Genomic DNA, 15334 nt, shown 5'->3' on the forward strand with positions numbered 1-15334 from the left:
TTTTTAATTAGGCTGCACTTTAAGTAGTTTGGAGCACTTAACTAAACTCACAATCAAAGTAAAGTTCACAGGATGTCGATTCATCGTTTTTATTGGATGCATTCCCGCTTTTTATCTATGCTGAAATTTGTTTGTGTGATTATTGTTTTTCGACTTACAATTCGAGGGTATTGGTTAGGTGGTTAACTATATTGTCTTCCATTTCTAGGAAATGCGTTTGGTGGATTCATGCGAAAGGAATGTTGTTTGGCATATGAGTATAGGGAGAGCGACAGAGAGTGTGAGAGATAGAGGTTGTGTGAGATGAATACTAAATACGCAAAATAAACATTTATTTCTTTTCATTCTTTTTTTTTTGTTCTTTGCGTTCGTTCGTTTTTTTTTTGCTCCCTGGCAAATATAAATAGTACGACGGCCAGCCATAAACAACAAGGAAGGCATTATTGTATTCTTTTTTCGTTTCAGTAGGCGTTTTGTTATTAAAACGATTAAAAACAAAAACAACAATGATGAATCAATGGCTTTGGTGTATGGAAATTTAAGAAATTATGCATTGATTTGCCACTTAAAAAATATGTACCTATAGGTATTTTTAATTTAAAAGTGTTTTTTTTTTTGCTGGAAGGTAGGTAGGTGGGTATAGAAAAATGTGCTGATTAATTAAAAACAATGAAAAAGAAATTCAGATGAATTTCACAAAAGAAAAAATAAAACCGATGATAACATATTTTCAATGGAGACTGAGTGGTGGGTTTATAATCAATATAAAGTCACTCAAAATAAATAAACAAAATGGTATGCTCTCTCTCAAGCTGCTGACCGCAGTGGAAGATGAAGAAAACGAAGAAGTAGAAGAAATTAACGGCATGTACACAACAACCTTATCGCTAACGGAGTTTTAGTCACTACTGGTCCAAAGAAGATGAGGATTCTGGTGAAAAGCCGAACTCACTGGAACATCATAAATTGCACTGCCGACGACGAAGACGACACCAGAGCAGCCACTGACGGCTGACTACATCTCACTTGCAGAAGATGTGCGCACAAAAATGTTTATGTATGGTGCGTGTGTATGTGCCTATAGCAACAATGAACTTGTTGATCTGTTCCACTAGCAATAATAGTAACTAACTACAGCAGAAGCAATAACAAAAACAAACACAAATAGCAACAATAGAAATTACACTAACACCTATGTATATATGCATAAAGCATAGTTGTATACATAGTACACATCTATGTGTGTACATACAGACGGACTACTTTATCTGCACAAAGTTGCCAATTGTAGACGATTAGGCAAAGAAGAGAACCAAACAATGAAGTAGAAATATATGTACAGGGTGGCTGATGAATATTGCTACAATGATGAATATTGCTACATTTTTTTTTCGGTGTATGGAATACATTTTTCTTTTATTCATGTTAAATTAAATTATTAAATTAATTATTAAATTATTATTAATTAAATTAATTAATTAATTAATTAAATTAATTATTAAATTATTATTATTAAATAGAAAAAAAGTTATTACATTTTTTTTTGGTAGCGGCTTTCATCAGCCACCCTGTATGTATATCAGGCATCAGAAAGTGGGCTTGTTTTATGATACAAAATGTGTGTGAGTGTGTGCTTTAAGATTGTTATGTTTGGGGTAAAGCCTAGGAATTTAGTAGGGATGTCGATGCGTGCTTTTTATACTCACAAATTCTGAGTCGATCTTGCCATGTCCGTCTGTCAAAATCACGATAGCGATTGAATGCTTAAAGCAAGCCGCTCGAAATTTGTCAAATATAACTCTTATTGATGCCGGTCGCTGGGAATTGCAAATGGGCCATAGCGGTTCAGATGTTGCCATAGCTCCCATTGACTAGAGGTCTCAATTGTCATCTGATTGGCCAGAAATTTTGCACGTAGAGTTATGGCATTGAACGCCTGGGTTCGAATCCTGGCGAGAACATCAAAAAGAACTTTTCAGCGATGTTTATCCCCTCCTAATGCTGCCTTGTAATAACTTCTCCCAAAAGAGGTGACGCATTGTGGCACGCCATTCGGGCTCAACTATAAAAAGGAGGTCCCTTAGCATTGAACTTATACATGAATCGCACAGCATTCGTTGATATGTAAGAAGTTTGCTCCTGTTCCTTAATGGAATGTTCATGGGCAAATTTAAAATTTTGTTTTTGAAATTCCAAATAAATAGCAGAACATCAAATGACATAAGTAGAGATGGCCGATGGGTAAATACCCAAAAGGTATATACCCGGTAAATTGGGTAAATACCTGGATATTTACCCATTTATACCCACAAGATGGGTTTTTATATTTTTTCAGATATCTTGAGTATAAAAATATTTGTATGAGATCAATACTCCATATCGGGAGACCGGTCTATATGGCAGCTATATCCAAATTTGGTCCGATCTGGACGACAATCAACGAAAAGATTGAGAGGAGTACCAGAACTCGCTGCGCCAAATTGCATCCAAATCGGATGAAAAATGCTCCTATTATCGAGATCTGAAGATCAGGTTTATATACAAAGGATACGAAATCATCAAAAATTGTTTGGAAAATATTTTTATGTCAAAGATATCGGGAATAAATACCCAAGCGTTGGGTATTTAACTGGTAGATATCCGTCTCTAGACATTAGCCCTGTTTAGTTTTGCACAGGGTACGCAAGTCTTCAAGAAAAAGTTCACAAAAATTTATTAAGATTTATGCAAGTAATTTTATAAATAATTGATGAATACTTTTCTATGTCGTTCACAATATATGTTTCTCTGAGGTTAGCCACACTTAATTTTGAAAAAATCATACCATGGCAATCCTGGAGACATAGCACATGAAATTTGGTACTATTTTCGCCTTTTGCGACGATTCAGTTGAACATTCTCTCACTACTACTTTAACAAAAGTGTTGCGTTATCACTTCCACCAATAAAAGCCGGTTGTGATTTTTCAGTGAATAACCAAGAAGCAAAAGCTTTTCGTGGTTAGTAAATCCTGACGAAACTTGTAAAAATTTTTCAGTGGTGGTTATTCTTCCCCAGTGTTGGCAACATTTGCGCGGTACTTTGCCGTTTAAAAACTTCTTCCCACAGAAGTGTAGCCCTGCGGCACGCCACTTGTACGCGGATATAAAAAGCAGTAATGATCTTAAACTTGAATCGGAAAAGACTCGTTGATATGTGAGAAATTTGCCACCCTGTCCCCAATGGAATGGTCATAAGTAACTTTGGAATTTGCAGTTCTCATCGCTAGAGTTGTCAGCGGACTTACGTATGCTAGAATAAAAACAACTTTATAAACAACATAATCAATATATTACCTTTAAAACTTCAGGTGTGTGTGTTCTTCACTTTATAAATGTATTATAATGTAGACTGATATATATAAAAAAAACTGTCCCATATATACATCAAACCATCATTACTCCAAATCACAGGGGTGTGTGATATGTAAACACAATATTTTTTGTCGACATTCGGTCAAATAAAAATCTTAAACAAATAGAAAAGAATCACAGATGTCATCACTTAATTTGTTAAAGACATTAACATCGACCACCAAGTATGTACGGCAATTAGAGCTGACCCTGCCTCCCTCATTCCCAGTCCAGCTCTTTTTTCTTGACATTTTGAAGACTTTGGTGTTTTGTTGGCGGCATTTGTTTGAATAAAATGAAAGAAAAAAACGCATAGCTTAGTCATTGTTTTTGGTATTAATTTTATCACAAATATCTAGCATTTTATTGTTCTATGTGCGTGTTGCGATGTATACACAAATACATACAAATATATGCACGCACGTGCACATGTGTTAATAAGCATTGTAAGAAATAAATAAATAATAATAAAGAACAACTTTGGTTGTGGTTATCATAATGAATTGTAATTTTACAAGGTGATATTATAGTATGTATGTATATATCTATGTACATGAGTATTTAATCTACATCTTGGGAATTTTCCTAAAATGTGTATAACACTATTTATACCTTACACCACTACTTTGGTACACAGAATTATTACTTAATGAATTCGTTTGTAACACCCACAAGGAAGAGAGATAGATAGAAGGAAGATAGATAGATATATGTTCGTCCGATTTGGACTAAAATTGCAATTATATCGTCAGTTGTAAACCGATTATCATGGATTCTCTTAAAAGTCTTGATATTATTGGCGAATTTCATAGAAATCGGTTCAGATTTAGATTAAGCTCCCACATATATGTTCGTCCAATTTGGACTGGTATTGCAATAATTTGGTAATTTGTTAAGCGATTCACACGAAACTTGGCACAAAGAATTCCCTTACGACTCGCTGTATTGCTATTGAATTTAATAGAAATTGTTTCAGATGTAGATATGGCCCCCATATAATTTTCGACCGATCTTGAATAATACTCAATAATTTAGAAATTTTTTAACCTATCTTCACAAAATTTGGCACGAAGGTTTCTCTTATAACTCTTCTGATATAGCTCTCATATATATGTATCTCCCGATTTTCAATTTTAAGCTTACGTATTTATCAATTGATCTTCTCAAAAATTTGCAAAACGATTTACTCTATGGCTCCTACAATATATACGGATTTTGATCCAAATTCTACATATCAAATTTAAGTAAATTTTAGATTTGACGACTTAGTCAAATTTTGTGCCATTTGCTTTAAAATTTTTGAATTAATTATCTATATTCCTATTATTTTGAACAGAACATTTTTGGAACAAAATTTATTCATTGATATATTTTAAGTTATTGTAGCTTTTATTACATTATTTACTAATACTAAATTTGCCATGAACATTCCATTAAGGAACAGTGGACTCTTCTCTCTATCAAGAAGTGCAGTCCGATTAAAGTTTAAGCTCAATGATAAAAGGCGTGAATCTGAACGGCGTGCCGCATATCAATACCATTTGATAGAGAAGATTTACCATTTGGTAAGGCAAATGTAGCCAGCATTAGTAAGGAGATTACCACCGCTGAAAATTTTAACAGCTGGTTTGGAACCCAGGTGTTCGGCGTCAAAGGTTGACATGTTAACGTCTGCGCCACAGTGGCATCCATGTTATAAAATTTAGGAAAATGTTTAATAATTAATCTTGCGTACAAACAACTGAAAAAACGAAATATTTTTATACAAAAATCAATATTTGTTTTTTAGTTGGTGAACACTCACTTACACATTTATGTACATGTACGTGTCTATTAAAAAAATTATAATACAAATGAGAAAATATGCCGATTAGAGCGCGCTCTATTCGTATTCGACGTAAGACAAGTCTTATGAATACAGAAAGTAACAGCTCATATGACATGTCTTATCGTCTAATGGCAGCTTTAGGTCACTTGCAAAAACATAAAGTGCATAGGCCCCATAAGCATAACTGAACTTGTCAAAATCTGCCTATTGTGAATGTTAACAAATGTCAGTAAAAATGATTTTCTCTGGCAACATGCAGCATATTGCACATCTACCCATTATTTTTTCTTTTTATTTAACATCTTTATAAAATTCGGCTGAAAATACTTAAATTTTATACGAGTATATTTTATTGATTCAATTTAAACTTGAATGTTAACAGACGCACATTGAGATTGACAATTTTGACTAGCTTAATAACGAAAATTCTAAATATTGTATGTAGGCTGACTGTTTGGCTTAACATTGTTAAGTGAATTTTCGCTTAGTGTAAGAAGGGACATAAAAATATAACGGATATGAACAAAGTTCTGTAATTCTTCTTGCTTATTAAATTAATTATTTATTATCTTTTGCCTATTCAACTAAGTTTTTTTTCTTTTCAGGTTTTTTTTTAAATAGGATCAAAACATGACTTCACCAGAAGAACGAATACCAACGCATGGTAAGTTTCGGATAAGAAAACTAAGTATGATGAAACTATGTCAAATGAAATGCAGAAAAAAATTTGACGTTTAGGTGTGGTTCATATTCAGTCCTTATGTAGTTATATATTTCTTCCTAACAACTCTTCAAATCTTCGTTCAGCATACCACTGTCTATTATTATGCGATGTGCTGCATATTGCCAGATTTTAAGAATCTTAATAATGTTCATGGGGTCTATCCACTTTATGTTTTCGAAAGTGACGCAACCTAATAGTAGTGAATCCTGAGTTGCTTGTGTTAGCAAGTAGTTTAAAACTCAAAGTAAAAGATCGGAAAGATACGATAATGAAGGAAGAAAATGTAAAACATTTTCCCCCTCTCTCTGTCTGGCATGTATCCTGAGAAGCAATATACGAACTTTACCTTTAAGATAAAGTTGATCAGCTCTAAATGTTCAGCTATTTCCAGAGACAGGTAGAGATAGAAAGAGCTCAAAGACAGGCAACATTGTGATATTAGTATACGGATATTATTGTTACATAGGTACATACAATAATATATGCATAAATGGTAGAGTATGATTATACTATATTTATGTCCACATACATACATATCTTTCAATGTAGTATATATATCTGTAAACATACATATCCATACACACATAATATGCACAAAAGTTCACAACCAAACAACAAATTTGTCTACCCCAAGGAAAACAGAGAAGAAAAGCAAACAACCAACCAACCAACCGACATTCATTCGTTCGTTTATTGATTTTTGAGCTATTTTTAGAATATTACTTTTGCCTTCAGAAAGCGCACTTGAATGCCATGAAAAATAATAAAAACATACACAGACATACATATATGTATGTAAGTCCATTGGCTTACACATACAAAACAGCAAGGCAGCTGCCGTCTTTAAAGATGTATTAGTGTGCACGTTTTCTTCCTTCCTTTTTTCTACAATTTATTATCGAGTAAATTCATGTTTATAAAGATGGTAGTAGAGATATATTACGCTTTGTATTGTATACCCACTTCTCAAAGATGTTTATACACAAACCACAAAATAAAATATGTATATACCTACATGCGGCTATCCTTCAAATCCTTTTACAATTCCACCCTCTTTTCTCCTATCGTTTGTACAATATCAAGCTTCGCTTTCAATTTTATATTGTTTGCGCGTTTTTATCCTTAACATAAACAAAAGCAATAAAGGCGGCGCGTCCATCATCATACTGCTTTTTGAGCTTTGCTTTCTGCCGTTGTTGTTGTCGTTGTCGTCGTCGACGTTGACATCCTTTGCAGCGCCAATTTTTTTTTGCCCTCAACTTCGAATTGCTCTGCTACCTTTTATTTCAGCTAACAACCGTGAGTTGCTTTGTTTTTGTTTCCCTTTTTTTTTGCTTTTGTTTTTACGGTACTTTCCCAATACATATTTGTTTGTTTTTGTGTTTTGTAACTTTCTCCCTCTAATGCTTATTTTGTTGCCGCTCTCGTGCTTTCGTCTCATGTTTTTTCATTGTTGTAGGTTAAGGCAATTCGGGTCGTTAGTGGGGTAGTCAGTCAAACAGCCTACAGCCCCAAAGACGACGGCAACAGCGACAGCAATAATGAAAACAATGGCGTCTTTGCGCCTGCTAGCCTGGTAAAAAGGAAGAAGGAAAATATTTTTCAATGTTAGGTTAATGTATAACAATTGCCGATGATGTTGTTGATGATAATTATGATTGGTACATTCCAAACACTCATGCTATATATATGCATATATATATATATATATATGTGTGTGTGTGTGTGTGTGTGTAAGTGTGGTTGAAGTTTTATTTTTATATTGTCCTTCATAGTTGTTATTGTCCTTTCTTGTTAGAAAACAAAGTGTGGTTTTTAAACGTATACAAAAATCATGTATACATATCTATATAAATGAGTATGTTTGTATGAATGGGTATCAAGTTTACATTTGTTAGGGTTGCCAACAACATTGGACTTTGTAATTTTTATAGAAAACTAGAGGTATAATTTTTAATAATTATTATACAAAGATATATAATTTTTTTTTGCCATTTGGTTCATAAACGTTCCATTAAGGATGAAGTTGTTCGATTCAAGTTTTAAGCTCAATGATAAGGGACCTCTTTTTTAAAGCCACACCTCTTTTGGTAGAAGTTTTAACATGGCTTCTATGCACCGCATAGTACCTGCGAATGTCATCAGAATTGGAGGGGAAGACCGGCTCTGTTCTTTTTTTCTGATGCGTTCAGCGTCATAGACTGACATGCTAACCTATGCGCTACAGTGGTCTCCATTTTTTATCATCACTTTTAACTAATCTGCCTTTAATCAAAATATATGCTACACGCGCATAGCTTCACGAGTTTCTGTATTGAGACCAATAGCATTGGTCTTAACTTCTATCGGACATTATGATCACTATGTGGTAACCTGTTTTACGAACTTTACTTCATCCAGATAATATGTCAATAAAACTTCTGCAATGATTTTATTTATTTGTTTATATGAGTCTATGGCAAGTACAAACATTCCTTACAGACTATAAACTTAAAATTTAAGATATACTAAATCTAGTATATCTATAAATTTATTAAATTAATCAACAATTTTTTCAAGTTCAAGTGCAAAACAAAAGAGATTTTGGCTATTCTGATGTGTTGGTTGTACTTAGTATTATTGATTAGTTTGTATAGCAGTAGTGGAAAGTAAGGCTTTCTTCTCTCTTGCTGCACTAAAGTGTTGAAGCACTTATTGAGCCCTGTTCCAAAACAAAACATGGCGTAACCGAAACCATGATACACTAGCCAGTGTTTTGAATAATAACACACAATTTTTATAATTTCTTCTATATTATTTCTATTGCTATTCTTTGTATAGAAACCATTGAATATGATGTCGAGCTGGAAGATGTTCGAAAAATCACGAACAAATTTATCAAAAATGTCTAAATCTTGATTGGAGATATTGTTATATTCAATCAATGCGCGAGTAATTGGCTCATTTAATCCATAATTTTTTCTATATTCACCAATTACCAAACCAGAATATTCAGCCAAGAAGTTTCAGCAACATTTTTGAACGAAATTTAATTACAACCAACAACCAAACTTCCACGTCACAACCTAGCTGTTCACAGTATCAATAAATGCTCTATTGTGAATGGTTTATGTACAGCTGTTGTTATTTGGGCGATTATAAGAATTCACATAAAAGCCGCTAAAACAAAAATAAGAAAAACTCAAACCTTTGTGGCGTTTTGCTAAAATATTTAATAACTCTGAGGTAATGAACTAAATTACCGTCCGCTGCAAAAGTATTTCGGTTGTTCAGGCTTTTTAAAAATGGATATTTTTCTTAATATTTTGAAAGAGTATTACAATCATGATTTTAAAGGTCAATGGTCCTTTACGTATCCCCATTATTTAATTTGACAACAAAAATATCTTGCATCTTCGTTTAAATGCATGCTGTATACACGCTATAATTGGTACACACATCCCGGTTACAACATATCACATATTCAAAAGGTCTGTTCGCATATTTTTCCAGTAAAAATTTACAGCTGTTTGATTTAAACAGCTGGTTTCATGAAACCGCTGCAAATTCTTCCTAGAAAAAAACCTCCAGTAGAAATTTGCATGCTCTCAATCACGCACTCTTCCCGCTCTTTTCTGCTGGCAAAAACGCCAACGACTTCCAGTAACAATTTGTGCAAATTTGAACAATATTATGTAAAGTAAGAGTTCTAAAGGATGGTTAAATTTTTAGGGCCTTTGTTGAATGTGAACCACACCTAAACGTCCAATTTTTTCTGCATTTCAATTGACAATTCTAATTTTCAGACTAACTCAATTTGAACCATGGATAGATTCACAATAGAGCAACGCGTTGAAGTTATTCAAAATCAACATCGGACCATCCTTTGAACATATACCTGGTTGCGTATGATAAATGTATTTTATTCCTCAACGCCTTTGAAGACACCGGGTCGTATGATGCATTTTATATCTACGTTCCACATAAGCTCCGAAGGAACATATACATACATAAATTTAAACGTTAAAAAATTTTTTAAAGAAATATTTTATCTCAAAACGCTATGAATGTTTTTTTAATTTTTTTTGCTCTTATTTTCCTGACGAATGCTTTTATCTGCACAACAACAACAAGGGTATTTATTGTATTTTCAATGTTTTTTCTTCTTAGATTGTTCTTAGAATCCATTAGAACGGAAGGAAACTCAACATCTGTTTGAGCCTTTAATGCCAATTTCAAATGAAATTTTGTGATACATAACCCAGCATCAAGCAAGCCAACAAGCATACTTTCATTGGCCGCCATCGTCAGTGGCACTATACACCTTTGTATTTGTTTGTCTGTGTTTGCTTCTTGATGAACTTTTATCTCTTGTTTGTTACAATCGATTGCCTGAAATTAATACAAATATAAATTTTACATAAAGCCTCAATTTAAGCAGAAACAAATTACATTTTCTCTCATATATAAAAGCATTCAATATGTATGATTTGAGGACTCTTACTTTACCCCCTCTGCCCATGTCTTGTTTTAGAGGTGGGGAGGGTTAGAACACAACTAATTCCCTTCAAAGGGCTTTTTGTAATTCGTTAGTGGCCTTGTATATTTATGTCCAAAATCTAACTAAAAGTCAATACTTATGTACATATATATGTACATACATATATATTTGATGTTTTTGTTTTTTAGTATGTCTTGTATAGATTTTACTATCCTGCAAACTCGTGTTTGTCTCCTCCTCTACTCACTTCATTGTTTTATGTCACCTCAATAGGTTTGTTGTATAGATGGTGTGGTGTTTTTTTTGTCTGAGTTTCACTGAATGGGTTGTAGGTCTGTTGTAATGGTTGTTTGGCTGTCTGACCATGGCTACCAGTGGCCTTCGTTGCAGCTCAAACTCAAACTTTTGTGACCCAAGATTTAAGAACTGTCCTTCATCAAAATAAAAGGAACAATTTAAGTATGAAAAGTTTTAAAATTTTTATTTGTGAATATTTTTACAGTCCCGTTTTAATTAAGAACTGGATACGCAAGCTGTGAAGGACGAAAATAAAACCTAAGAAAAATTTATACAGTACAAATGTGGTTATTTGACATGCGTTGGTATGGTGTTTGCCAGGCTATAGAAATAATTCGAAGAAAGTAATGAACCGTGTTGTAAATTTTACAAATAACACTTGGAAAAATATGTGCGGCATAGCAATTGTTAAAAACATATATAGTTTTTCGCGCAGTTTTGTAGAAAATTGGTTTTGTCATTACTCTGTGTTTCATAATAAAAGTATTTTTATCAGTTGAACAGATGTCATTTTCCTATAATTTTCTCCGCACTACACTTTATTGAACTAAAATACTACAAGTTTACTGTGTTTCATTTAAGTACTGGACACCCAAGCTGTGAAGGACAAGAATAAAGCACAACAAATAATTCCAGTGTAAATCTGTTTGTTAGAGATCAGGTGGTATCACCATTTGCAAAACGGGCAAAACAAAATGAGGGAAAAAAGATGAAAGAAATTATAAAATTTATAAATAAAAGTTGCAAAAAGACGCGGGCATAATCCGCAATAAATTTTATTAGTATTTGGGCACATAATTTTTTAAATAATTGATAAAAATTTTATTCTGCCATTCACAATGGAGATATTTCTTAAGGTGACCACACTTTGTCGTAAAAAAATTGCATGGCTATCCTGAAGACAGATGTTCTATTGGGTTGCCCAAAAAGTAATTGCGGATTTTTTAAAAGAAAGTAAATGCATTTTTAATAAAACTTAGAATGAACTTTAATCAAATATACTTTTTTTACACTTTTTTTCTAAAGCAAGCTAAAAGTAGCAGCTGATAACTGACAGAAGAAAGAATGCAATTGCAGAGTCACAAGCTGTGAAAAAATTTGTCAACGCCGACTATATGAAAAATCCGCAATTACTTTTTGGGCAACTCAATACATAAGCCTGCATTGGATAGTTATTCAAAACTTTAAATTATTCAAAATTTTCACGGCACTGTAAAGTACTAAATAGTACATATAGTTTTCTTGACAAAAAGTTTTAAGTATTTTGTTTTTGATAGATTCTGCATGGGACAGTCCTTAGTTTAATTTCTTGAACTTGGTTACTTGGTATTATTTTCCATTTCGCTTTCTACTTCCTTTCCAATATCTTTTTTCCTTTGTTGAAAAACTTTTCTTTAGTCTGTTCTTAAAATTCAATGTTTGTATTGGATTTTCTTGTACAAGAAAGAAATAGGCTTTGTGAGTATGCGGGTTTTTTGAGTGAGTAGTTTGGGAGGAAGAGTAATGACATCGTAGAAGAAGTTATTTGGGAAGGGGCGGAGTTTTTCTTGGAAAACGTGTATCCATCGATTGCTTGTTGAGATTTGCCAATGTGTACAAAACTAATATGTACATTTTTCACATAATAGCAAAAATTAATAACAAAATCTATTACAGTTTATAACAGAGTATAACTTAATTTGTTTTAAACTTAAATAAATATTAAGTTTATGTGAGCACAAATAAATACTTTATTTTTTATTTTTCCCCTATTAAAAGATCCTTTTTTGTTTTGTTTGATTCCTTCTGTTCTTATACATAGACGATTCTGATACATTTTTTTATTTGTCTGCAATGCTTTGAAAACACTTCCCATCTCTGATGGCTGTTAATGTAACCTGTGTCTGTGTATGTCTGAGTTTGAGTTACACGTGCGGTTGTGCTTAGTCTTCCTTTGGTGAGAAGGGACGTAATAATGTAATACTTGTAGTTTTTTTCTATTATAAAAAATTATATATATTTACTTTGGTTTTACTTCATGAAATAAAAACATTCCTGTTTGATTATTTTGTTGTTTCTCTGTTTAAAATTATGTTCATGCATGCCATAGACTCGCATAGCAATGTAAAAAATTCGACTTTTAGTTTGGATGTGAGTTTTTAAACTTTTATATACTTAGTATATATAGGGTGTGTATGCTCTTTCATCCGATTTGGGTGAAATTTAAGTTTTTTTACACGAGTCAAAACGGCGTTCCGCAGGCGATGTTTAACATGTCTGAATATCTTTTCACCACAGCGGCTGTGTAGTGATTTTCTATTCTCTATTCTACTATTACCATCAAATTTTAAAGTTGATATTTTTGCGTAAATTTGTCGGACAATAAATGCCTTGCTTCATAATTAAGGTAGGGCCCTTATTTTCACAACATGGAGTTGCCACCTATGCATTTCAAATTGTATAATGTTAAAATTAAAAATGTCATAAAACAAAGTTTATTAACTATGTAGATAAAAGTTTATTAAAATATGAGTTGTCATAAAACAAAGGTTATTAACTAGAGAAGAGTTTTTTTTTAAATGCCGTAAATAATAGCCCTACTGAATTGTTAATAGTAAATGTTATATATTAACGCGATAATGGTTGAAATAAAATCATGGGCCTTTAATTGGCAACAGTAACTTCATCGCCTTTATTAGGAAAAATGTTTTTCCAATGTAGTGAACATATTTGTAATTCCCGACCTAAGGGTTGGTATCTTATTCTGTTTTCGAAATAGTCGCTGAAATTTTTAATTGTTCCGCGAGCGGAATCAAATGTTTTTGTTACCATACCAAAATACGTTTTTTTATCTGCACTTATTGTGTTCTCTTTTTAATTTATTTTTCGCAAATAAATAAAGAAAAGCGAACCATCGAAACCAATGAAACAAACAAAAATAATGCCGGCAATGGTTTCAGCGTTGCCACTTGGATTTGTTTTTGTCAATTTTACTCACTATAAGCAGAGTACTACTTTTCGGCCTATATGTAACCAACGTTTCACCGACTTTTTTTTCATATGGAGTTTAACAGCATTCCGCTTGAAAATCTTAACAGACTAAAGCTTAAAGGTTGGAGGCCACTGTAGCTCAAAGTTTAACATGTCCGCCCATGACGGCGAACTCCAGGGTTCGAATCGTGGTGTTAATATCATAAAAAATGTTCTGCGGTGGTTATACCCTCCTAATGCCGGCGATATTTGTGAGGTGTTGCATTGCGGCACGCCGTTCGGACTCGGCAATAAAAAGGAAGCCCCTTATCGTTGAGCTTAAAAGTTGTGAAAAGTTTGCCATGTTCCTTAATGGAATATTCATGGGCAAATTTTCATGTTTGACCTAAAGGTTAATCTATAAGTCAGTTTACATCGAATAATGATCAAAAATATTTTTTCTTGAAAGATAAATAAGAATAATAGAAAAACCCTAAGATGACTATAAAGTTATTATAGCTGCTGTTTATTTATTTTTATTGATGTACTAAAGTCGTTTGTCCGATGCGATGGTATTTTTAAAATCTTAAAATATAGCATTAGCCACCACTGATAATTCTCAGAATGATTAAAGTGCAATATGAAACAAGCGAGCAAGCGACCGACAGCTTTATCACTATCATTTGCTGTCATTCACCGTAGAATATACGTTACTAATTTCAGATGTTAACCTTGAATTTAAAAACAAAAACAGCAACAGTGTACTTAAACATAGATTGTGTTTATTCTTGTCAGGCATTCATTTGCGGTGATTTAAAAATGTATTTCTTTTTCTTAATCCTATAAAAATATGTAAGATATGCAGTTTAACTTGTGGCTGCAATTTTCTTTTTTCTATAATTATCTCAACATCAGATACAGATGTTGATGTTGTCAGCAAATGAGAACTATTACTAGAAATTATTTATACTTTAAACAATAATAAAAAATTTTATTAAAAATTTTAAATTGCAGCAGCACCACTTAACAAAGTTATTGGCAATTTATAAATGTTTATGTATGTTATGTTAAATGTATTTCGCGGTATCAAATTACATTGTTATAAACTGTTATACAACAACGCAAATAACAGCGGGAGATGGATATCTCACTCCTTCTTTAAAGCTCTTTTTCTCACAAATACAGTGATATGTAACTAGATTCGTGTAAGAATGCTCCGCCATGCGAATGATCATCGTTTTGTCGGAACTCTTTTTAACTCACCTGTTTTTAATGGCTGCTCTGTTCTTAATTATATGTTTTAATGTTAGACACGTGATGCATTTGCATTTATGTATGTATTAATGTGTTAAGCAGATAATTTTTAGATAAATTACGAATGTGGATCGATCAAAAATGAAATATAAATGAAAGCGTGCTAAGTTCGGCCGGGCCGAATCTTATATTCCCTCCACCATAGATCGTATTTGTCGAGTTCTTTCCCTGAAATCTCTTTTAAGGCAAACAAAGGATAAAAAAAAAATTGCTGTAATATTGGAGCTATATCGAGTTATGGTCCGATTCAGACCAAAATTGAATTGGAGACCATAGCAGAAGTCATTGTGTAAAATTTCAGCCAATTCAAGCAAGAATTACGCCCTTTAGGGGCTCAAGAAGTATTGTAG

The 15334-nt window shown here is 32.9% G+C and overlaps 1 protein-coding gene across 6 annotated transcripts in view; it reads left to right on the plus strand.

The window, feature by feature from the left end:
* LOC106087293 (histone deacetylase 4) overlaps nt 1-15334 on the plus strand; it is an 86882-nt gene that overhangs the window by 9203 nt on the left and 62345 nt on the right. For 2 of the 6 annotated variants that reach the window (XM_059366549.1, XM_059366548.1), the window contains exon 2: nt 5827-5884. The exons of 1 other annotated variant lie outside the window; for it this stretch is intronic. In XM_059366549.1, coding sequence (XP_059222532.1) covers nt 5851-5884 — 34 coding nt within the window. In that variant the 5' untranslated portion in view covers nt 5827-5850. Of the gene's footprint in view, nt 1-5499; nt 5750-5809; nt 5885-15334 lie in introns of those variants that run through there. 3 more of the 6 variants (XM_059366547.1, XM_059366546.1, XM_013252309.2) reach the window with 3 other exon arrangements.

The sequence above is a fragment of the Stomoxys calcitrans genome, chromosome 4 (assembly GCF_963082655.1).
Source record: "Stomoxys calcitrans chromosome 4, idStoCalc2.1, whole genome shotgun sequence".
In the NCBI taxonomy this organism is placed as follows: domain Eukaryota; kingdom Metazoa; phylum Arthropoda; class Insecta; order Diptera; family Muscidae; genus Stomoxys; species Stomoxys calcitrans.